Source organism: Vombatus ursinus, unplaced genomic scaffold (assembly GCF_900497805.2).
Source record: "Vombatus ursinus unplaced genomic scaffold, bare-nosed wombat genome assembly UNPS02014924.1, whole genome shotgun sequence".
In the NCBI taxonomy this organism is placed as follows: Eukaryota; Metazoa; Chordata; class Mammalia; order Diprotodontia; family Vombatidae; genus Vombatus; species Vombatus ursinus.
In genome coordinates, this window is record NW_020954702.1 from 6378825 (window position 1) to 6405351 (window position 26527).

Genomic DNA, 26527 nt, shown 5'->3' on the forward strand with positions numbered 1-26527 from the left:
CTCTCCTCCCTGGAATTGTGACCCTGAACTGGAGATAGGCAATCGAATTGCCAATTAATGCCAGCTGTATCCAGTGCCAGCAAAGGGTCCCTGTTATCTCTTTCTTACCAGTTTTACAACCCCCTTGCCAGATCTGGGCTGGGAGCTACTGAAACTGTTGTTGTGGCTGCCACTGTTGCACATGTGGTCTATACTCTGGTGCTACAGACTTCTCCTGCTGACCTCTTACGTTTTTGTAGACTGGAAAAACATCTCACCTCAACCTATTGGTGGCCCTGCTGCCCTAAAATTTTATTTGAGGCATTATTTTTAATAGTGTTTTACTTTTCCCAAATTATAATGTAAAGACAATTTTTTTGCATTCATTTTTACAAAATTTTGAGTCCCCAATTTTTCTCCCTCCATCTCTCCCTTTCCCTCTTCTTAAATGGTAAGCAATTTGATATAGGTTATATATATATATATATATATATATATAAATCATGTTAAACATATTTCTATATTAGTCATAGTTGTGAAAGAAGAAATAGACCAAAAGGAAAAAAACCCACAAAAAATAAAGTGAAAATAGTAGGTTTTGATCTGTATTCAGAGTCCATCAGATCTTTCTCTGGATATAGATAGCATTTTCCCTTATGAGTCCTTTGTAGTTGTCTTGGATCATTGTTTTGCTGAGATGAGCTAAGTCATTAATAGTTGACCATCACCTAATGTTTCTGTTACTGTGTACAACGTTCTCCCAGTTCTGCTTATTTCACTTTGTATCAGTTCATACAAGTCTCTCCAGGTTTTTCTGAAATCTGTCTGCTCATCATATTGTGCAATAGTATTCTATTACATTCATACACCACAACTTGTTCAGCCATTCCACAATTGATAGGCATCCCCTTAATTTCCATTTTTTTTTTTGCCATCACAGAAAGAGCTGCTATAAATATTTTTGTACATATAGGTCCTTTTTCCTTTTTTATGATCTCTTTGAATACAGAACTAGTAGTGGTATTGTTAGATCAAAGGGTATGCAGTTTGCTTGCCCTTTGGGCATGGCTCTAGAGTACTCTCCAGAATGGTTCAATCAATTCACAACTCTGCCAACAGTGCATTAGTGCTTGAATTTTCCCACATCCTCTCCAACATTTATCATTTTCCTTTTCTGTCATATAAGTCAATCTGACTGAGGCATTATTTTAAAGTTGTTTGGAAAGAAATATTGGAAAGGTTTGGCTGGATGGCTGTCCCTAAGCCTTCATCTTAGCTCCTTCTCCCTTATTATTTGATATAGTTGCAATATGACAAAAGAAAGAAATTAAAGGCATGAATATAGGTAAAGAGGACATGCAACTATTCCCAATTGCAGAAGATATAATGGTATACATAGAAAATATTGGGAATCAACAAAAATACTAATTAAGACAATAGCTTTATTAAAGTTTCAGGGTATAAAATAAACACTCAAAAATCAACAGATTTTATAGCAAACAACAATAGACCTTTCAAATAACCAGAAAATGCCTAGAGTATCTGGAGATCAAAAGTACACAAAAAGTACCAAAAGTACACAAAAGACTTGTAGAGATTCACTTATAAAATGCTTCTTAAAAAATAAAGAACAGCTTAAATAGCCGCAGGCATCTTCAAGGCTAGGTTATGTGAATATAATAAAAATGACAGGATGACCAAAATTAATTTATACTTTTAATACTTCACCAATCAAATTATCAAGGAGATATTTTATAAAACCTGATAAAATAATTTAAAAATAAATTAGAAAAATAAAAGATCTATAATATCAAGGTACACTAATACATTTTAAGTGGGGATGCGAAATGATACAACCATTTTGGAAAGCAATTTGGAAGCAATTATGCAAATAAAGTGACTAAAAAGACCATATTTTTTGAACCAGAGACTGTGAACCAGAGACTGTGCTTATATTCCAAAGAAGCCATCAATAAGAAAAAAGTCCCAATATGCACCAAAATATTTATAGAGGTACTTTTTGTGAGAGCAAAGAATTAGAAACAAAGAAGATGACCATTGGGGAATGGTAAACAGATTGTGGTAAATGAATGTAATGAAATACTACTTAGCTGTAAGAAATGATGTTTGTGATGAATACAGAAAAGCATAGAAAGACCTACTAAAGCTGATGCAGAGTAATGTAAAAAGATCCTTACTTATGGAAATGGAAAGAACACACACACACACACCCACACACACACACCAAAAGTGAATGTAACAGAATTATAAAGCATGACACAAGTGAAGAAATATGAGAATACATCCCCAAGCCACCCCTTCCTGGAGGTGGGAGGTCCTCAGGTGTTTTACATTATATGTTTTCATAATTTTTCGATGTATTGCTCAGTTGCACTGATTTTTTTCCTCTTCTTTTTCTTTAAAAAATACAATATGCTATAGGGGATAGTTCTCTGGGAGAGAGAGGGATACTGTAGAAAATTATGATGATAAAAAATAAAAGATATGAGTAAAACTTTTTTTAAAAAAGACAAGAAACTTTTAAGGGAAACAAAAGCTACTCTGGTAAACCAATTAAATAACAGACCTAGGAGAAGGCATGTCTTGTGTCTATAGATGAATTTAAAATTGCTGCATAACCTTTGATTTATTCAGATAATAAAGGACAAAAAATTACTAAAGGCCCCAAAATTTGGTGCAGCATATCTCTACTCCCCTTTCAGATTTTACAAATTCTGGACAGGTATTAATATTCATGATCTGGGAATAAAGAACTTGAAATAATTCCAAAATGACATTATTCTATTTTTTGCAACATTTTATTTGTGTGATTTTAAATAGTAATGAGTGACCATAGAAAAAATGATTTCCCCCCCATCGTGATATTGTAATATTACAAATTTCAAAGGTTTTCTGACATGTATGTCCCCCAAATTTGGCAAACAGACTCTAAACACATATGTTCCCCAGGTTTTATAAACATCTAATAATAATGTGTGTTTGTGTCCCAATCCAGTAAACAGCTGATAAACACTTGCAAATGATTAGTTTTGATTGATAGTTTCCTTTAATCATAAGCTTAGGTTATCAATCACCAATCAGAATATAGATGTAATTTGTAAATACTCCTAGCCCAAATCATAAAAATCCACCAGAAGCCCCAGCCATCAGTTTGCTCCTGGGTTGTGACTAGGGTAGACTCTTATCTTTTCCAAACGTGGAAATCTGCATACTTCATTTTTGCTCAAGAGCAGTGCCTATTGACAGACACTGCCACCTTGAAAGGAGATGTACAGCCTCTGGCTAGGCAAAAAGGGAACCTTGTCATGATCAATAAAGTACTGGTGAGTGCACTAAGTGTGTCTTATTAGGGTGCCATCACCTCTAATAAGCTTCAGTAATGGTTAGTCTGTTTTAAGTGTGCACTGTAATAGCCCGCTCTTCTCATTGATGCTTTGTGTACATCTGGGAATGTACGCTCCAGACTTGTGAGGGAAATGTTTTGTTACTACTGTTTTGCTATGCCATTCAATAAATTCTTTTCTTTGAGATACTTGTATCAATTGCTTGAATATTAAAAGTGAATGTACTGGTTCATGCTCATGCAGATTCATAAAGTACATTCAACCAGGAATATTTCCCCAGGGGATCCAACCCACCAGTGTGAGTTGAGGGAAGAAGGTACCTTGGGTGATCCCACATTAATAACGTAAGAACAACAAGAAATAAGATGATAAGAGCTTAAATTTCCCTGATTCCCAATATGGACTGCTAGTCACTACCCGGTAAAAATAGTAATAATCTAAGCAGGTCTGACAAGAAGGTGACCAAAATTTAAAATGATCAAGATTATTTAAAATACAGATTTATATCCATTATGATTAATAAACAACCTATATGTATACAACCACAATGTGTATTATGCCTTGAGACGTTTATTGAAATGAAAAGGTATATTTTTATAAAACATTTCAGCAGGAAAGGTATGTTTAACTCTTACCACTTACTCAAACTCACAGAATATTAACTTCTTCATTATAGTATACTGTTCGTTTTAATAGCATGGGTGTGAGGGAAACACTTACATTCAAATCGTTTCTCCAGCATTGCCAAGTGATTAGTAACTTCAGTTTTTAGTTCATTGATTTTGAAAGCCCTAAGAATGAAAAAAAGAAAAATCCATAAAAAACCATTAAGGTATAGATCTGCTATATTTCATATTTCTATTTGTCTTGATGTCTTCTGAGGATCAAAGGCAAATGCTTTTTGAAGAACACGGAGTTGGTGGAAAAAGACATAACTTTACAGAAATAGAAACCATTATGTATGGTAGACAAAACATGGACAATCTAAATCATTCTGGATACACAAACAGAACACTTTTTCATGGACTTAAAGAACTACTAGAGACAACTAGCCCAATCAGATAAGAATTTCTTAATTGATAAAAAATATAACTTATGTGTTTATATTATTTTCTCAGTGAAATAAACAGAACCAGGAGAACATGGTACACAGTAACAGCAATATTGTATGATGATATACCATGAATAACTTAGCTATTCTCAGCGATACAATGGTCCAAGACAATTCTGGAGGACTTATGATGAAAGGTGCTATCCATCTCCATAGAAAGAACTGGTGGAGCCTAAATGCAGATCGAAGATACTTTTTCTTTACTGCCTTTATTTTTTTGTTCTTTTCTTTCTTTCTTTCTTTCTTTCTTTCTTTCTTTCTTTCTTTCTTTCTTTCTTTCTTTCTTTCTTTCTTTCTTTCTTTCTTTCTTTCTTTCTTTCTTTCTTTCTTTCTTTCTTTCTTTCTTTCTTTCTTTCAACAGCATGACTTACATGGAAACATATTTTCATGACTACACGTCTATAACCTATGTAAAATTGCTTGCCTTCTCCATTGAAGGAAGGGGAGGGAGGAAGAGAATTTGTAACTCAAAATTAAAAAAAAACAGTGTTAAAATTGTTTTTACATGTAATTAGAGAAAAAGAAAGTATTAAATATATATTACTTTTTTTGAATCACAATGGTATGCTGTGCTTTGTTGGAACTAGGCTATTTAATCACCTCTATTGTTACTCCCCATTTGGGTGGTGAAAGTGCTAAATCCAGTATCAGTGTCAGACCCCTCAGATTGAACAAAAAATTCCAGATTCTCTTTGGGAACTTAATAATGTGACATTTTTTAAAAACAAATACAAGCAAATCATTTTTAAAACCTTCATATACACTTTCTTTCATAGTCATTCCAAAGTTGTGGAAGAAAATTTGCAAGAAACATGAACAGTATACTGTAAACATTATATCACTGTTCTAAATAAAGTAAAATTTGGGTTAAGAGGAGTCTATCTTCAATACAGTCATGGAAGACTAGTTGTTAGAATACAGGAGGGATGCTGTTATAAGGTATTTCATATAACAATAGGGGCCGCAATGATGACATAAAGGCAAAACTTTAGGTTTTGCCTTTTTTTTTTTTAAAGAACCATCTCTCTTAATCTTCTCTTTTTCTTCTCCTTCCCTATCCCCACCACTTTTTGGCATCTTAATCCAAATTATTTTTTTAAGAACATATCATACCACATATACGTATGTGATTCTGATCTTTCATTTTGTTATTGCAGACATTCTTATCATTGACACACATTGCAACTTATGTATGTCATAGAAGATGGTCTTTGAGAGTTGCTGTAAGTTTCATTACCCAAGGGTCTCTCAAATGTAGCTAGGCTGGTCCATGGATGACAGACATAAAATTTGTCACTTATATATGTGTATAAATATACATTTAAAGCATTTTACCTTGAAAACTGCTCAGCAACCTGTGTCAACACACTCTGGAATAATTCCTCTTTTTCTAAAAAACATAAAAGTCAATGGAAAAGAATCAGCAGACATTTTTCTATCCCAAGTTCAACATATTGTGGGTACACAGATATCTGTAAACCAACTTAATACATTGAAGACTTCAAGTTATGCTTTGCATTTAGTTTCAACACAGAGAAATTTTCCTGGAACTTCAAAGTCATTCTACCTTCTTTGAAAGACAGAGTAACTCAAGAAGGAAACTGCTAATCTGAATTTGATTTTCACTCAGGAGGAACTGTTTGTTGAAGTTGAAGTAATAGGAAATTTAAGTGCGAACTTTTCCTCATCTCCTGCCTCCATGCCTTGAAATGGCTAAACAAGGATACAAGCTTAGCTCTGGAAGTGACTCTTTTATTTTCTTTTATTCACCATGCCTGGAAAACAGTTCTTCCTCATCTCTATCTCTTAGAAACCTTAGTTTTCTTCAAAGGTCAGCTCAGGTGCTACCTCTTACATATCCTTAGTTATTAGTACTCTCCTTCTTCAAGTTATCATATATTTACTTAGCTGTTTAAATATTATACCTTCCTAGTAGAACGTAAACTCTTTGAAGGCTGGAAATATTTTTAGTTCTGTCTTTGCATTCCACAGTGCCTAGTACATCATGCACATAATAAATTCTTGTTAAATTGTTTTGGATGGAATAAAAATAACTGAAAAAAGAGAGAAGGTTGAGCTGAACAATTTTAGTTCATCATGGCCCTGGCTTATAAGACTGGGCTTAGGCAGCAACAGATCTACAGTCAAATTGAATTTATGAGGTTCAGGTCTATGACAGAATATAGCCAAGGTTTGGCTTTTCTTGTTTGATGTTTGTTAGTTAGATTTAATATGATATAACCCAGATAAAGATATAAAAATACTCTAGGCAAGTCTACATCATGAAAAAGATGTGCCCTGTGTGGTGATCAGTTCATTTAGCTCTGTTTAATGAAAATTTATTGAGCAAGTACTACACTCTGAAGCACGTACTATGCTGGTCACTAAATATACATAGGCAAAACAAAAGCAAGTCTCAACTTTCATGGATCTTATATTCAGGTGCCAAGGTGTGGGGAATGAAGATACACATGTACACATGAATGCAAAATATATACAAAGTAATATGAAGAAGAGAGAATGCTGTAATTGGAGTAATCAGAAATGGCCTTGTAAAGGAATTGGCCCTTGATCTGTATTCTGAAGGATCTAGGGATTCTTTGTAAGGTGGGAGAAGATAATGAGGAGAGAATGTATCCTAGGGTTGAGGGATTACTTACGCAAATACATGGAGGCAGAGGATGAAATATATTGTATATAAGGTAACTCTATTGGGTCATTTTGACTGGAGAGGAAAATGTGGGAAAGGAACTAATATGAGATAAAACTGAAAAGGTAGATGGGAGCCAGACTGTGAAAGACTTTAAATGCCAGATTAAGGATTTCTAGTTTATCTTAGAGGCAATAGGGAGAAATTGGAGGTTATTTTTGTAAGGAAATGATATGGTGTTCATGGGCTAGGTCTGACTCAGACTGTTCACCTGGAATGAAATGAAACCCTTGTAATAATTAACAAAAGGGGAAATACTGAGATATGACATAAGGATACTCAACAAGGATATAGGCTTAGCTCTGGTAGAGGCTCCCTTCATCTTCATATGGAAATGTGTCACATAAACAGGGCAAGATGTAATGAATAGCTAACAGTCTTGTTATCTTAAATCTGAAGGGCCCAACTTTGCTAGGGAAGGCTTTTTTTTTTCCCCATTAGGTGACTAGGAAGTCATTACAACATGATCTGAGACCATAAGGAAGTTATGTCAACAGCTCGGCAGCTAGAGACTTAGCTTCCCAGGCCAGGCACATTTTGGCAATAGCTTCCTTGACTTTTAGGGAAAGAATTAGCCTAGCCTACATTGGAGGGAGAGTTTGGGAAACCTGGGTAGATATTGATCCTATAACACAAAGTCATAGCTTTGTTGTTTTAGGAATATCAATCTGGCTTCTGTGTAAATGATATTGGAGACGGAAAAGATTGGAGGCAATTGTAGACCAATTTGGAAACTACTGCAAGTGGAGATGGGAGTAGAGGTTGGGATTAATGGGAAAGATATTGTGAAGGTAGATTCGACAAGATCTGATCATTTATTCAATATGAGTGTTGAGAGAGGAGAACTAAGAATTAAGCTCAAAATCTCTCATAAGTTTTGGTCTAAATGGCATTACTTTGAGTTTATGTAAATGTTTGGCTCTTCTTTGGATTTAGGATATTTATTTAAAAATTAAATATAAAGAAACATAGAAAAGAAATTCCAACTAAGTGTATATTTAAAATTATGGCACTAAGAAGTACATGTTAAAAAACAAAGGAAGCAGGGCTTGGGGATGTCAACCAATTTTCCTGGACTCTGTGGAGTGTTGAATTTTGAGGATCTGAGTTTAGATCTTGATATTTACTAATTTTGTAGCCTCACTCCATTCTCTTAACTCCTCTGGACTTTAGTTTTCTTACCTGTAAAAATGAAGGGTTTGGATTAAATGACCTTTTAAGTTCTTTCTATCTGTAAATCTATTATTCTATGATCATAAGTGGAAATACACTCAGGAAAGACATGAGAATTGATCCAACTTTAAAAGATCACCCAGAGGTGGCTGCAACAGTGGCAGCAGCAACAGCTTCAGGAGCTCTCAGTCCAGGGATGGTAAGAGGATTGGACACCTTATCAGAAAGAGATTACAGGGGACCCTTTGCTGGCAGAAGGTGCAGCTGACTCTGATTGGCAACATACTCAGTACTGGGTCATAGTTCCAGGACGGACAGGAGCACTTTTGGTCTGCCACAAGGGAATAGGGGCCCTAATCACAGTTCCAAGGAGAGGAAGAGCACTAGCATTTGCAGCTACAGGGGAATGGGGGACCTGGTCTCAGTTCCAAGACTGAGAGTAGTGTTAGCTGTTGTGGCTGCAGAACGCAGACCAGAAGAGCAGTGGCCACACCTCTCCTCATATCACACCATCTTGGAAGCACTGAAAACTCATAGATCCCTCAGAACTAGCTCTGGCAACAGCAGCAAGAAAAAGCCTGAAACTTGGGAAAGAGCTTCACCACCCCCAGGTGAGCAGAGTTCAACTTTAATAAAAAGTTCAAAGTCAAAAAACAAGCCAGAAAAATGAGTGAACAATAAAAAAAAAGAATGACCATAAAAAGCTACTATAGCAGTAAGGAAGACCAAGACATAAACTCAATAGAAGACAACATTGAAAAAATAGCTACAAACAAGGCCTCAAAGAAAAATACTAATTGGACACAAGCCCAACAAGAATTCCTAGAAAAGTTAAAGAATGAGATTAGATTGGTAGAGGAAAAATTGGGAAAATAAATGAGAGTGATGCAAGAGAATTAGGAAAAGAAAATTAACAGCTTTGCAAAAAAGGCAAAAAAAAAATTACTGAAGAAAAGGACACTTTAAAAAACCAGAATTGGCCAAATGGTAAAAGATGCACAAAAATGCACTGAAGAAAATAACTCCTTAAAAAGTAGAATTGGCCAAATGAACAAAAGAGGTACAAAATCTCACTGTAGTAAATAATTCCCTAAAAATTAGAATTGGACAAATGGAAACTATGACTCCATAAGACATCAAGAAGCAATAAAACTAAGTCAAAAGAATGAAAAAAATAGAATAAAATGTGAAATATTTCAACAGAAAAATAACTGACCTGGAAAATAGATCAAAAAGAGATAATTTAAAGAGCTATTGGACTAAAATAGAATAAAATGTGAAATATTTCAACAGAAAAATAACTGACCTGGAAAATAGATCAAAAAGAGATAATTTAAAGAGCTATTGGACTATCTGAAAGCCATGATTAAAGAAAGAGCTTAGGCATCATAATTCAAGAAATTATCAAGGGAAACTGCCCTGATATCTTAGATCCAGAGGATCTAAATAGAAATAGAAAGAATCCACTGATGACCTCCTGAAAGAGATCACAAAACGAAAACTTCCAGGAATATTATAGTCAAATTCTAGCTCTGTTGGTCAAAGAAAAAATATTGTAAGCAGACAGAAAAAAATGTCCTGGAATCACAGTCAGGATCACACACAATTTAGTGGCTTCCACATTAAAGAAGTGGAGGGCTTGGAGTATGATATCCTGGAAGGCAAAGGAAGCAGATTCACAACTAAGAATAACTTCTCCAGCAAAATTAAGTATAATCCTTTGCTGGGGGTGGGGAGGAAATGGACATTTAATGAACTAGGGGACTTTCAAGCATTCCTGATGAAAAGGCCAGAGTGGGATAGAAAATTTGACATTCAAACACAAGACTCAAGAGAAGTGTAAAAAGTAAACTTGGAAGAGTAATCATAAAGCATTCAATCAAGTCAATCTGCTTACATTCCTATTTGGAAGGATGATACATGTAACTCCTAAGAGCTTTATCATTTTTGTGGCAATTAGAAGGAGTCTACATAGAGGATACAAGTATGAGTCAATTATATTGGATTACCTAAAAAAAATGAAGGGATGAGAAAGAGGGATGCAGTGGGAGAAGGGGGAAGGGAGAGGTAGAATGGGGAAAATTTTCTCACATAAAAGAGATGTGCAAGGAAGAGTTTTACAGTGGAAGGGAAAATAGGGGGAGGAGGTGGGCAATACTGGAACCTCACTGTCATTGGAATTAGTTCAAAGAGGAAAGAATATATGTACACAGTCAATTATATATAAATATCTATTTTACCCTATAGGGAAAGCAAAACAGAATTTAGAGGAAGAACAGGGTAAAAAGAGAAAGAGAAGAATAAATAGAAGAAAATAGTATGGAGGGAAATACACAGTTAGTAATCATAACTCTGAATGTGAATGCGATGAGACAACCAATAAAATGGAAGTGGATAGCAGAATGGATTGAAATCAAAATCCAACAATATGTTGTTTACAAGAGACAAACTTTAAATATAGAGATACACAGAGTTAAAATAAAGGGTGGGAGCAGAATCTAATATGCTTTAGCTGAAGTAAAAAAAGGCAGGGGTTGCAATCATGATCTCAGATGAAGTAAAAGCAAAAATAGATCTAATTAGAAGAGATAATTGGGGAAACTACATTATGCTGAAAGATAGCATAGCCAATGAAGTAGTATTAAGTTTCTCTAATAAGGGTCTCATTTCTCAGATATGTAGGAAACTGAGTGAAATTTATAAAAATAAGTGCCATTCTCCAATTGATAAATGGTTAAAAATATGAACAAATGGTTTTCAGAAGAAGTAATCTAACCTACCTCTAGTCATATGAAAAAATGCTCTGTCACTATTGATTAGAGAAAAGCAAATTAAAACAATTCTGAGCTACCATCTCACACCTATCATAAGTGATAAATGCTGACATGATTGGGCTTGGGGGGGGAGTACACTATTGCACTGTTGCTAAGTTGTGAACTGGTGCAACAATTCTGTAGAACAATTTGGAACTATTCCCAAAGGGCTATAAAGCTATCCATATCCTTTGATCTAGCAATACCACCGTGAGGCTTCCACACCAAGGATCTCAAGGAAAAAGGAAAATACCTATATGTACAAAATATTTGTAGATCTTTTTGAGGTGGCAAAGGATTAGAAATTGAGTTGAGGCTCATCAGTCAGGGAATGACTGAACAAGTTGTGGCATACTATTGTACTATGGGAAATGATGAGGGGGTGGTTTCAGAAAGAGACACATGGCAAGACCTTTATGAACTGATGCAAAGTGAAGTGAGAAGAACCAGGATATCATTGTGTATAATAATAACAATGTAATGATGATCAACTGTGAAAGACTTGGCTACTCTGATCAATACAATGATCCAAGACAATTCCAAAAGACTGATGAGGAAAAAATGCTATCTGCCTCCAGAGAGAGAACTAATGAACTCTGAGTGCAAACTAAAATATAGTTTTCTCACTTCATTTTTTATTGCTTTTTTTTTTGCAATATGGCTAATATATAAATACATTTTGCATGATTTTGCACAAAATTGATATATTGCTTACCTTCTTAGTGGGTAGAGTAGGTTTTGGGATGGAGGGAGAGAATTTGGAACTCAAAATTTAAAAAGAAAAGAATGTTTAAAATAAATAAATAAAAATTTAAAAAATAACCAAATTAAAACTGAGTGGATTAAAAAAAAGAACCCCAGTGAAAAGTACTTATAATCTTCCTTTGTAAGTCAGTTTAAAGTTTTTAAAAGAATACTTCAAAGAAATGAATAAGGTCCATTAATTTTGAAGTTAGCAGAGAAAATGATCAAATAACATCAAGTGTAGCACCCCCTTTGAAAGTGACTAAGGTGTTGGAGTGGGCATTGGAGATGGATGATTATAGTTCAGTATGGAAATCACTAGTGTATCCTGACTCAAAGACTAAGGGGATCGTGACTGCATCTGAAACAGTAGTATGCCTGAAGCTTCAATGCCATCACAAGGAGAGTGCAGCCATAATGGTGGATGGAAGTCTTCAACTATAATCCTATAGGAAATGAAGATCATAGATTTTGAACTAGAAATTCCTTATAGATGAGGAAACTGGGGCCAGAGAGATTAAGTAACTTTACTGACATTACACAGCTGGCAGAGCCAGGTTTTGAATACAGGTGCTCTGAGTCCAAATCTAGCACACTTTCTACTCTGCAATACTCCAGATAGTGGAGGATGTTGTGACTTTACTGTTGATGCTACATGATCAGAGATGAAGGGAAATCAGGCAGAGCAATGTGGGGGCTGTGCCTAAGCTGTGGAGAGTTCTGCTGAAGTCTACATTTCCATTCTCTGCCTCTTCCCCTCCCCTTTTTTTTAAGGAGAGGTGAATCTATTTTTACCAATCCCTGCTCATTAAGAGTCTATTTGCTTTCCATTTTGCCTCTTGATTGAAAGAAACTGGCTTTCTCTAAGACCATGTGGTCTTACTTGGTTCCTCTTCTCAAATTCAAGTGTGAAGATTTAAGCATATTATCTAATGGATATTGATTGCTTTGATAAAGGCAAAGTACCTTATCATACAAAGGATCAGTGAGAACAAGAGAACAACTATTTCATAATTGGTTAATTGCTAATTGTTCTTCATGCTGAGGACATTATTTAGGTAGCATGTGGGTCCAAAAACTGAATTTTATCATTAAATTTGTTGAATATAACAAAAAAGACAGAAATAAAGGTGGTTAATATTGTAGATAGGGCAGGTAGGGGGTGAAATGGATAGAGCAACAGGCCTGGAGTCAGGAAGACCTGAGTTCAAATCCAGTCTTAGTCTCAAGCATTTACTGTGTGACCCTGGGCAAGTCACTTAACCCTGTTTCCTTCAGTTTCCTTACCTGTAAAACGATCTGGAGAAGAAAATGGCAAACCACTCTAGTATCTTTGCAAAGAAAACTCCAAATGGGGACAAGACTGAAATGACTGAACAACAACAACGTTATGGGAGTATTACTATCTGGCAAACCTGACTAAGTGAATATTAGGATTACCAATGCCCCTAATACTTCTTGCTTGGCAGAAGGCAGTTCACTTTTGGGGAAATTCCAGAGAGGTCGGGAAGAGTTTAGTCCAGTGTCAGTTCTATTTCAGAGGACCTTTGGGATATCAGACCAGCTCCATGCTATCTTGGAGATTTCTTTCACTGTAGGGTAGAATAATATCTGGTCTCTTTATCTCTAAGTTTGTTCCCAGAAAACAAACTGGAATGGATATGAAATCAAGTTACCATCTAAACTGAGAATAACCTAAGACTTGTTTGGATTGGATCAGAATTCCTGGATCCATGCTGAAGTACTTCAAATCTGACCTGGCCCCTGGGGTGAAGGAAGCAGATGGACACTGTTTCTCTCGCTGTTTTGTTAGCTTGCTTTTACTAGTAAATTAGGTCATTACAAAATTGTTCTCTTACCACCATACCATTTGCACATAGTTAAATTTGTTTGTTTTTTGTTAATATCTGATTACCTAGTCTGCAAAAAAATGTAAAATGATTTAAAATAACATATCATAAAACCATGGAACTAAATATTTGAACCCTTATCTTCTAATACCATATTCAGTTTACCACAGATTTCCTCTTCACAGAATTGAAGGAATAAATACTTCCAGGAAATTTTTAAACCCACTCAAATCCAGATAACTGGCTAAGTCTGTATAACATAAATTAAATAGCTGTCTTTGGTTTATCTGATTACACTAGGCAGTTGAATTGTGTTGTTCTGACCCTTGAAGTCTGGTTTGATCATGTACATTGATTAAGTTTATCAACTCATTTCTAAATAATTTTATTTTGTACTTTGCAAAAAAAAAATGTCTCAGATATGAAAAATTTAAGTAGTATGATGCTATGCAGTGGAAAGAGTACAAGATTTGAAGTCAGAGGGTCTGGGTACAAATTGTGAATCTATCACTTACTGTCTGTGTGACCTTGGGCAAATCACTTGCGCTCTAGGGCAGTAGTTTCCTCATCTATAAAACGAGGTGGTTGCGCTCAACAATCTCTAAATTCCCTCCCAGCTCTGCAAAGCAACATATACCCTGAGTTCAATATATATAAATCTAGGTGAGTAATTAAAGGCAAAATTTTAAAATCTAACTTTTATACACTGAATATTATTGTTTAAATCTGAGTTGTGTATCTATTTGCATGCTATTACAAGATGTTTCACTTTGTCAATCAAAATAAACTACAATATTGTAAACATTTCAGAATGACTTAAGGCTACTACACTTCAAAAAATTCGATTGGATAATCTCCCTGGTCATAAGGCTGTACTAGAGAAAATGAGCCATGTCGGGCTGCATTTCCTCAACATCTGATTTATCTAACTGGAAGATCTCAATGTCACCTCTCCTGTCAAACCGAAGATAAACAAACAAATAAAAAAATATGCTTTTTTTAAAGCCCTAAAAGTGTAAGAGCTAATTTGTTCTCTTTGTCATTTTCTGATCTCAGGTTTCCCAAACATAAGTAAATAGAAGTTCTGCAAGAGGGAACAGGAAGAGTTTTCATTTGTACAATAGGAAAGAGTCAACACAAAGACAATTTAGACAAGAGCTGTTATTCTAGGCTATTAGAAGAACTCTGGTTCCACTTACCATTCCCAGCACATTGGATCTCATGGAATCTGATGCTAAGCACAAGCACAGAGCTTTTTCTGTTTCTGTTTATTTTGTTGTTCCTCCATCACGATGAGGGTGGTTACAGGAAGAGGAGTAGGTCTCATTGTTCATTTGTGCTGCTGAAACTCTGTCCTGCTTTCACTCTGTCCCTATCCTACAACCAATCAAAGCACTCTAAAAGTACCAGTACATTTTAATCCAAGGAATGATCACTGGTAGTTTCCTCTTTATAGATGTAATAAAATAGACTTAAAAATGAAGATATGTATCTTTACAACTGTAGAATGTTATAAAATTATATGGTTAGAAATGACCATGCCTTTTCTCTTAAAGAGACAAAGGCCCATTTTAAAAATAGTCTGTTTAAAGGGGAAAGTGCACAGTCATTATAAATGAAAAGGAAGAAAACTAAAGAAAGAATGTATTTGAATTCTGGTGTTCTTATTAATTGCCTAAATTTGTTTATGTTTTTAACTTAACCTATTTTATGTTTAACTTGTTTATGTTTTCAGTTTAACCTATTCAGTGCAACCTATTATTTCTGATTTCAGGAGCAAAATGTGAGGAAGAATACTAATGGACAATACTATCTATGGGGTCATTTCACAATTCACAGAATCTTGAATTATATTGGATTAGGACTTCTCTGTTTTTGAGAAATTGCTTTTTTCCCCCTCTACATATTCTTAATTCGGCTTGAGTTATTTGTGTATGATTTTCCCCCTCTACCTGGATCCTTTACTCTGGTAGACTCTTAGATTCTGTCTTTGTGCATGATTTGACAAAAGAATCATAATTTTGAAGCTGTTAGTCTCTATGACCACTTGATCTGTGTTTTCTCCATTGATCTTGAAGTGGGAAACAGGAAATTGTTGTAGAGTAGGAGGAAGAAAAGAGAGACACTCGGGAGTGGTTGTAAGGAATTGAGGGAATTGTTATTCCTGGGTACTTTCCCCTCTGCCTTGGCTAACTCCCTTTCTCCTCCCTCCTGGTTCTGCACTGTGTGCCTTGTTTTACATTTGAGACATTACCATTGAGTGGTACTACACCTAGCCACAGCAGGGTAAGTTATTCTTTCCTATAGAAAAGTAACAGCAACACACCTTAAAAGTTACCCCTTTTAGATCACTGACAATCTTTTTTGTCTCTATAATGGCAATTGGGTTTGATGGAGGTTGGGGAAAGAATTAGGCACAAAGTTTCATTGCGGTTGTTTTCATATAATTTAAATAATAGTGAAACAGAGGCTAGAGTAGAAAATAAAGACGGTCTGGATACCTGTCTGTATTCTATCAACTTAGCATACTTGTGGTGAAGAATAAGGAAACCAATTCTTATTTAGACTTAGGAGAAGAATTTTCATTTTTTTTGTTTCTGTTTGATTCTTGCTGTCTCATAGAATCATTAGCTTCCACTTGCCCTATTCTAATTTTTAACAAGTTGTTTTCTTCTATTAGATTTTGTACCTCCTTTTCCATTTGGCCCATTTTACTTTTTAAAGAGTTCTTCTCTTCAGTGAGTTTTTGTGCCTCCTTCTCCATTTGGCCAGTTCTACTTTTTAAGGACTTATTTTCCATAGTTAATTTTTTTCCTTCCTTTTCCAACTTATTGACTCTCTCTTGCATACCTCTCATTTCTTTTCCCAATTTTTCTTCTACCTCTCTTATTTGACTTTTAAAATCCTTGTTGAGCTCTTCCAAGAACGCATTTTGGACTTGAGACCAGTTCATATTCCGCTTTGAGGTTTCAGATGTGGGTATATTGACAATGTTGTCCTCTTCTGAATTTGTGCCTTGATTTTCCCTTTCCCCAAAATAAGAATCTGTGGTCATTTTCTGATGTTTGCCTATTTCCTGACTTTAAAAAAAATTTTGAATTCTTCTGCTGGAGCAAAGGGGGCACTTACCCAAGTTTCTTTTCCTGCTCACCTGGGCCTTGCACTTGAATATTTGGCTCCTGCTGGCCCGGGCCTTATACAGGGATGTTTTGCTACTGGTGGATGCCTGTCAGCCTGAAGATTTGCCTTCTGGAGTTGTGCTTCCCAGAGTTGTGTTGAGGCACCAGGTGATTTCACTGCTGGAGAATGCCGTTGCCCGTGTGGTTTTTCGAAATGGTGTCTACCAGTTTCCCTACCCGTATTGAGGCTCTGGGGGAGAGGGGAAGAGGAAATCTTTGTGTTGGGGCTTGCCTGCTCCACCAACCTGGGTCTCAGGATCTCCTCCTGCTATGTTGAGGTGGGGCTTGCTGCTGGCTTGCTGGGACACCCCTAGTCCTGTACTGCTCTCCTTCTCCCGGAGAAAGAGGGGCCTTTCCTGTTAATCCCCCAAGCTTCCTGGGGTACAAGACTGCTTGCTGTGCCCTGTCTTTCTGCTGGCTCGAGGTTTTTCCTGGGTCAATATTTTCTGGGCTTTCAGAGGTCAATGAGGGAGGGTGAGAATGATTTACTTTTTACTCTGTCATCTTGGCTCCTGGAACTTAGGAGAAGAATTTTGCTGTTTTAAAGTCTTTTGCATCACACAGCAGAATTATAACACTAAAAAACAAAATGATATCACATTTCTGGAACTGTTGTGAGGACTGTATGTGTACTTGGTGAGCATTCCAGGTTGCACTTGAGGTGTTAAAATAGTGATAGGAGCTCATGGCAGTGTGTGACTTAACCATGTACCAGCAAAGGAGTGTAGTTTATGGTTTCACTCACCAGTTGGCATGTCACAAAATTATCGTTTAGGGTTTTAAAAATAAGACAACGTGTAACTCCAAAATCCCTATCCCTGTTAGTTTGAGAATTTCTAGCTCTCTTTCAACATTTGATGTTGATGATTCACAGGCAATGAACTCTTTTGTAGCCACATGGTTTTATTTAACAGTAAAATGAAATTGCAAACAAACTATCAAACTTTCTATTCCAGAGCATTTTGCCCAGTTGTCTCAAAACCACTTCCCAATGACTATTCCACTTTTTTGAAGTACCTGAGGGACATTCCTGTATCACTTGCTCCTATACCTCACCAAAGGGAGTAAAAAAGGAGTTGTGAGACTGGTAATTCTCTTGGGTCTAGCAACTGTAAGTGTTGGTATGCAAAAGTGCAGAAAGTAGCACTAGGAATTTGGAATTATCTCTGACCTTCTTATTAACCACTGAGATTTTTGAAAACTATTCTGACTCTGTCTTATCTATACTCTCCACATGCTTGGTCCTGATGAGCTGCTCTGGCTCTTAGTCTGATCCAACTCTTCTGTGTTTCCATATCCTCTTTGTCTCTTCAGATCAAAGTGCAGATCCCACTCAGTGTGCTGTCGGCTTCCTGCCTGAAAATGACTCATAGGAAGTTTCCTTTGGGCTAAGGACATGCCTCCCACTTGTTCTAAGAGCCCTGATTCTCCAAAGTTAGTTGCTGTTAAACTACTGAGTCTGACTTGGCAGTAACCAAATGCCTCTAATCCTATAATATAGTGAAAAAGGAAGTGCCCTGAAGTTTCAAGGGAAAATGAAAGGAGGAAATGAGTAACTAATCCAGTGTGCAAATGTACAAGTTCCCCAGCTTGTCACTGCTCTGTTCTTTTCAGCAGCTTCCTGCCCACCAGGACCCTCGACCCACCCACTTCCTATGGAGGAAAAGATGACCTATTCCCAGGTCAAGTCCAATCTTCCTTATATGAATACTTGTTTGTGACACAAATATTCTCAAAGAGCAGAAACTTTAAGAAAGGAATCAAAGTTCCAAAAAACTTCAATCCTTTAACTAAGACTAATTGATGAAATTTCCCTGGTAATTAGTCCCATAGACTTAAATTTTATTCTTATTTTCAAAATAGAATCACATATGATATTAAGTGACAGAAACTATAAAATATGAATAAATATGAAACATTTTATGTAAAATGCATACTTAGCTTGAATGTTAATCCATGTGATAATTTACACTTCTATGTGATGAGATGCCATGTTGCTTTTTGTAATAGGTAAAAATTAGAAATTCAAAGAGATAAAATGTGATATTTTAGCATTAATATTAATTGATAATTAATATTAAGAAATTATTAATAATGCAGGCCTATGATTTTTATTAATGTAGGGAACTTCTGGTGTGATAACTCCCTCAATCAATTTAGATTATTATTGCTGTAACTGGCAGTCTAATTCTCTGATTTTCAGTGGTTTTTCCAATGTAGAAGAGCTATAGACAGGACTTGAACTCAAGTCTTTTAAAAAAACATTTTATTGATATATTTTGTTTCTACGTTGCCTACATTTCCTTTTAAATAGTTTGTCATTTCTATTTTTCAATAAATAAGTACTTTAAATTAATCTGTCCCTTTCGTCTTCCCCTTCTCCGCACTGAGCAAATTAAGAACAAAACAAAATAAAAGTCACAAATACACAGCTAGAGTAGCATGGCAAAACAAATCCCCCATTAGCCATGTCCAGAAATGTTTGTCTCTGCATTTTAAGCTCATCCTCTCTCTGTCAGAAGGTGAGTGGCATATTTCATTTTGATTCCTTTGGACTTATGTTCCATTATTATGTTCAGAGTTTTAAAATCTTTTAAAGTTGTTTTTCCCTGTAATATTCTATTTCTGCTCACAGTACTCTCCATCTGTTTATGAAGATCTCATTTTATTCTGAAATTGCCTGGTTAGTAATTTTTATGGCACAGGAAGGAATATTCCATCTCATTCATATATTGTACTAAAGTTTGTTTAGCCATTTCCCAACAGGACGCCTGATCTCAGGTCTTTCTGACTAAGGTCTGCACTCCACTATACCTTGCTACCTTTCAATTAATTACATTAAAACGTAACGATAATAACTTTCTCAAAGTCTAACCGCCTTAAAGTTCAACACGTAATGAATATGGTGGTGGTGGGAAAGAATGTCAAAATAGGGTAATGACAGTGACAGTGGTGCACAATGAGGACTTTGTGTGCCCTAAAACCATTAGAGTAGCTGTGAAGACCTGGCAAGAACTCTGAAACACTGGAAAAAGGACTCTGTTATTCCACTAACTAGGATAGCACCCAAGTTGATGTGACACAATTACTTCTAAAAATCAAAACATTTAAGGAGTATAGGTTAACCCTACTAGAAACCATTGCAATGATTAACTTGACATGGAAGATAACAAAGTGAGTTGTGCTCTTCCACATTCTGGTACCACCAGACAGAAATACATACTGGAATAAATCAGAAATACCAGTACCCATCTGGTGGAAATGCTTCAGTGCAGATGACACTGAGCACTAAATGAATGCACATGAAATGGATGAAGACATGAATATTTTCATTATGCAAAGTAGTCTATCATAACAAAATTGGAAATATATTGCCAGTTATAGGTAAGGATTGTGTACTGTTCTTTTTCCAAGGGTACTTTCAGTTCCAAGGCGCACAATAATGTATTGCTGACCAGTACAGGGCAATGGTAAAAAACAACTTCATCCCTAGGCCTAGATTAGGTAAGAGATGAAATTGAGAAGCTAAGAAAATCTGAAGAGAGAAAAGATGAAGAGCCCGAATCCAGGAAACAAAAAAGATGTCAGAAATTCTAGATTTCTTTAATTAGCAATTGAAAGCAAAAGTCAAGAGATCAAGAAAATACAAAGAGACAAAGCAGTATGAAGAACAAAATGTATGATTCAATAACAAGTAAAAACTTTGCTACAAAAGATTGAAAGGCAACGAAATAAGAGTAGAGAGAGAAACTATGAAGGAGGATATAGAAAGTTTCTGGTCACCTGTATAGTCACAAGAAATCCAACACAATTAAAATGCAAATTGGATTTAACATTAGACAGAAAGCTTGTATACCATTAATATGATCAAGTATAGGGCAGTTATGTCATGTTTAACCCTCAAGTTTCTTTGCAAAACTGGAAAACAACAGGACTGAATAAGTTCCATAATTGTTGGCTCAAAGGTTTCACAGTGGCACGTGAATTACTAATAAATCACTTTACTATCTTCTTCCTCAGATGCATGTGATCTTCCTGTCATTTTACCTTTCTAGCTTTGTACATAGTAAGCATTTAATAATCCTTTTCATTCATGAATTCTTAACCAAAGGAATCACACATATATGATCAAAGGAGAACACCAGTGATCACTTTAAATATAGACCAATTACATGTTTATATATTTTATATAAATAATGAATAAATTTTATTATTAAAAATTCTACAAACACTTAAATAAAACAATATAACGGCTGACAAGCAAAAAAGATGTGCCCCAAAGTTCCAGGAGGATAAACATTATCAATTCACTAATTATGGAATGAATCAACTGAAAGTGCCATAACATTTCTTTATTGGTTATTGGAAAGACTTTGACTAAATTCTACATTGACAGTGTATTAAAACTACAAGTATAGAAGCTATCTATAAACATATTATTGTATTTGCATATAATTTCAATAAAAATTAATACGGCATATACAATATTTGTATGTAGTTCTTATTATACACAAATATAGTATATACTATGTACAAATATATAGTGAAAATGCTAGAACACTTGATGTCTACATGAAGAATTCATCTCCATTAAACATGCTGCCAACAAAATGTTAAGAATATTTCATATAAAATATGGCATTCTTCAAGAAAAACTCACCATGCTTCTTCCTAGCCTTGAATCTCTTTTCATTACTCCTGAATAGAAATATGTATAAAGGCACTGAGTGGGTTCAATTGAGCACAGCATCCCTGTTGGTTATGCTGCTGGGTTTGTCATCCAAGGCCTTAGGGCCCAATTGGAGTTTTTGGTGGCCAATAAAGGCTAAAAGACAGTTTAAAAATATTTGAAGGGAAAGGACTAGTCAAGTTCATATGGTAGGGGATGGTATCTCCTACCGCCCACTATCCCTTGGTCTTCTAGACAGATTTCTACAAATTATTTGGCTTTAGGACTATAACTGGACAACTCTGATTTCAGGAATGCAAGAAACATGGCATAAGCAGTACTGGAGAAGGGGGAAAAAAAAGACTAAAACTTAAAGAGAGCAAAAATAAAACAGAGCTAGGAATATAGCAGCCACTTGAAGGAGTGACTCAATAGGGGAGAAAAAATATTAGAAACTCTAGTCTCAACTTCAGAAAGATTGAGTCCTGTGTCTAAACAATCTGGTTCATGTGGTGGATGAAGCCAGATATCTATAGTACATAGTGGTACAAAAAGGGTATCATGAGCAGGAACAGGACCAGGACCAAGAATATCAGGGCCATAGCAAAGTAGATGACATATATAGTTATTTATCTTCATTATAGGTCAGAGTCATTTGTAGTTAGGCAGATAGGAAGTCATTACTTTCTTGCATGCATCCTGTCTCAGTGACAGGGTCAATACCAAGAATTACCCTGTACCACTACTCACTTTATCTTCTCTGATCCACACAGCCAAGATCTTCCTGTGTCTGAAGTCTCAGTGGGGGAGAGGGAAATAAAATTTAGATGATCAGTTAGAGGCCTCTTCTGACGGACTACTCACCCTCCACCTGCCCCTTTCCACCATGGATGGGTAAACAGTTTCGCCTCCTGTAAGCAAAAAGCAAGCCACATTCCAACAATGCCATCCCTTGGCTCACTGCTTCCTCCCTGTAAAGGAGTTGACCAATGCCCTCTGGATGATTTACCTTCAGCAATGTGGAATGCCTAATCAATAAGCAAAGATCTACACTGAGCCTTGAATGATATGGGTATGGACACAAGCAGAGTGACAGTTGATATTCTGGGGCTGGACATCCCGTATTACCTTCTGCACAAGCCTATTTCTTTTTCATTTCCCTGTTTCTTTTGAAGATACCTCAGAATTCATAATCTCAAATTATCTTTTTCACTCTCCTTTACCCCTCATATTTAATCAGTTGACCAAGACTAACTTTACAAAATTTCTTGCCTTCATTGTCATCTTTCCATTCTTTAGGGGCCCTATTCAGGACCTAATTACCTCTTTTTTTGGACTACTGTAATAGTCTCCTCTTGCTTAAAGTCTATCTTTTAATTCTCCTTCATGTAGCTGCCAAAATTACCTTCCTGCTAATGATCTGATGATCTCTTTTTCCTGCTTAAAATTTTTCGGCAGGTCATTATCTGTATGATAAAGTACAAACTCTTCAGGATGACAGTCAAGGCTCTCTATAATCTTGTTTGCACATAACTTTCCAAACTTATTTCATATTACTCCTCTTACGCCTCAATGACTCTTAGTGATGATAAAGTTCTACAGGACTACATGTAATTATTATATCTCATAAAGAATGTAAACAGTTTAACCTAGTTTAGTACCTTATGATTTCTTACTCATCTTTACTTCTTTTTTGCTTCTCTTTGCTCTTATGTTTGTAGGTGATTTTTTTTTTAAACTCAGTTCTGGCCTTTTTATCAGGAATGCTCAGAAGCCCTTTATTTGAATCTAGGTCCATTTCCCTCCTCTCCTCCTCCCCATAGGATTATATGCGGTTTTTATGCATAGTTTACTCTTGGTTGTAAGCCTATATCCTTTGCCTTCTGGGATACCATGTTACAAGCTTTCCACTTCTTTAAAGTGGTAATTGCTAAATCTTGTGTTATCCTGTTTATGGCTCCTTGGTATTTGAATTTTTTCTAACTTTTTGCAGTATTTTTTCTTTGACCTAGGAGCTCTGGATTTTGGCTCTTTTAGGAGGTGGTCAGCTTACTTTTGCAATTTCTACTTTGCCCTTTTGTTTAAGATATCAGGGAAGTGTTATATTATGATTTTTTTGAATATGATGTTTAGGCTCTTTTTATTTTGTTGATGGCTTTCAGGTAGTTCTGAAATTCTGAAATTCTTAAGTTATCTGTCCTTAATCTGTTTTCTAGGCCATTTGTTTTTCCTTCTGGGATAGTTCATATTTTTTCTTCCTATTTTTTCAGTCTTTTGACTTTGTTTTATTATTTTTTGATTGTACTTGTAGTCATTAGTTTTCATTTGACCAATTCTAATTTTCAAGGAGTTATTTTCTTTAATAAGGTTTTGTACTTCTTTTTCCAATCTATTGATTCTCTTTTCATATCTTGCTTCCCTAACTCTTGCCTTTTCTCCAGTTCTTTCTTCTCCTTTTCTCATATAATCCTTAACATCACTTTTAGCACCTACTTTAACTCTCCTAGGAATTCTTGTTGGTCATGTGTCCAAGCTGTATTTTTCTTTGAGGCTTTGCTTGAAGATGTTTTTGAGTAATTATCTTTTTCTGTTTTTGTGTCTTGAACTTTTCTGTCACCACAATGGCTCTTTATGGTCAGATTCTTTTTTGTTTGATCATTTTTCCAATGTAATTCTTGACTTTGGACTTAATATTAGTGCTGGGCTCTGCATACTTCTGGGAGAAGGGGTGTTTTGCTTCTGACACTACCTCCCTCAATCTGCCCCTTTCTTCTATGAACGTCCCCTTCTCTTTTCTTTTCTCTTTCTTCTTCTACTTTCCTATTGGACAAGATAAATTTCTATACCCAACTAAGTGTGTATATTATTCCCTCTTTGAGCTAAATCTGATAAGAATAAGGTTCAAACAATGCTCATCCCCTCCTTTCTTTCCCTCTAATATAATAGGTCTTTTGTACCTCTTCATATGATATAATTTATGCCATTCTATTTCCCCCTTTCCTTTTATCCCAGTACAATTCTTTTTTTAACCCTTTAATATTTTTTAATATCATCATATCAAAGTCACACACACCTTCTGTCTATGTATACCCCTTCAAACTGCCCTAATAGAGATACAGTTTTTAATAGTTACAAGTATCATCTTCCCATGTAGGGATGTAAATAGTTTGACCTTATTGAATAACATGTTTTTTCCTTTTCTGTTTACCTTTTTATACTTCTCTTGAGTCTTATATTTATTTGTTTGTTTTGATGAGGTAATTGGGGTTAAGTGACTTGCCCAGAGTCACACAGCTAGTGAGTATTATGTGTCTAAAGTCAGATTTGAACTCAGGTCTTCCTGACTCCAGGGCCAGTGCTCTATCCACTGTGCCACCTGCCTGCCCCTTTATTTAAAGATCAGATTTTCTGTTCAGTTCTGGTCTTTTTCATCAGGAAAGTTTGAAAGTCTCCTGTTTCATTGAATGTTCATTTTTCCACCTGAAAGATTATGTTCAATTTTTTGGGTAGTTGAATTTTGGTTATGATTCAAGCTCCTTTGCCTTCCAGAATATCATATTACAAGCCCTCTGATCCTTTAATGTAGAAGCTGCTAAGTCCTGTGTAATCCTGACTGTGGCTCCTTGATATGTGAATTGTTTCTTTCTGGCTGTTTGCAGTATTTTCTCCTTTATCTGGGAGCTCTAGAATTTGGCTGCAATATTCCTTGGAGTTTTCATTTGGGGATCTCTTTCAGGAGGAGATTGGTGTATTCTTTCAATTACTGCTTTACCCTCTGGTTCTAGGATATCAGGGCAGTTTTCCTTGATAATTTCTTGAAAGATGCTGTCCAAGCTCTCTTTTTGTTCATGGCAGTCCAATAATTCTTAAATTATCTCTCATATCTATTTTACAGGTCAGTTGTTTTTCCAGTGACATATTTTACATTTTCTTCTATTTTTTCATTCTTTTGATTTTGTTGGACTGATTCTTAATGACTCATAGAGTCATTAGCTTCCACTTGCCCAATTCTAATTTTTAAGGAATTATTTATTTATTTTTGCTTTTTGGCTAGGCAATGGGGTTAAGTGACTTGCCCAGGGTCACACAGCTAATAAGTGTCAAGTATCTGAGGCTGGATTTGAACTCAAGTCCTTCTGGCTCCAGGGCCGGTGCTCTATCCACCATGCCACCTAGCTGCCCCAAGGAATTATTTTCTTTAGTTAGCTTTTGTATTTCTCTTTCCATGTGGCCATTTCTACTTTTTAAGGAGCTGTTTTATTCAGTCAATTTTTATATTTCCTTTTCCAACCTGTTGACTCTTTTTTCATGATTCTCTTTCATAACTCTCATTTCTTTCCCCAATTTTTCTTCTGCCTCTCTTGAAAGTGGACTTTTTGGGCTTGAGACCAATTCATATTCCTTTTTGAGGCTTTGCATGTAGGCATTTTGACATTGTTATCTTCTTCTGAGTTTGTATTTTGATCCTCCCTGTCACCATAGTAGTTTGGGGCTTTTTTTTTCTTTTCCTCATTTTTTGGCCTATTTCATGACTTTTTTTTTTTTTTTTTTTTGGTGAGGGAATTGGGGTTAAGTGACTTGCCCAGATTCACACAGCTAGTAAGTGTTATGTGTCTGAGGCCAGATTTGAACTCAGGTCCTCCTGACTCCAGGGCTGGTGCTCTATCCACTGTGCCACCTAGCTGCCCCTATTTCGTGACTTTTAAAGTTGATCTCTGCTCCTGGGGTATAGGGGGCCTGTCCCAAGCTTCTTGCACTGGGGGCCATGGGTCTGGAGACTGGCTTTCTGTGCCAGGGTCTCCAGAGCTGGCAGCTTGCCCACTGCCCTGGGGTGGCCCAATCTAGTTGCATTTACTGTGCCCAGAGTTCCAGGGCTGGCAGTTTGCCTGCTGCAAACAGGCTGGAGTCCTCACAGCTAGCCTTCTGTGCCACCA

The 26527-nt window shown here is 36.0% G+C and overlaps 1 protein-coding gene across 3 annotated transcripts in view; it reads right to left on the reverse strand.

Annotated features, from left to right (window-relative positions):
* PDE9A (phosphodiesterase 9A) overlaps nt 1-26527 on the reverse strand; it is a 168973-nt gene that overhangs the window by 80449 nt on the left and 61997 nt on the right. For 2 of the 3 annotated variants that reach the window (XM_027843673.1, XM_027843671.1), the window contains exons 5-6: nt 5791-5845; nt 4065-4135 (exon numbers count right to left, since the gene is read on the reverse strand). In XM_027843673.1, coding sequence (XP_027699474.1) covers nt 4065-4135; nt 5791-5845 — 126 coding nt within the window. Of the gene's footprint in view, nt 1-4064; nt 4136-5790; nt 5846-14944; nt 15032-26527 lie in introns of those variants that run through there. The other variant, XM_027843674.1, reaches the window with a different exon arrangement.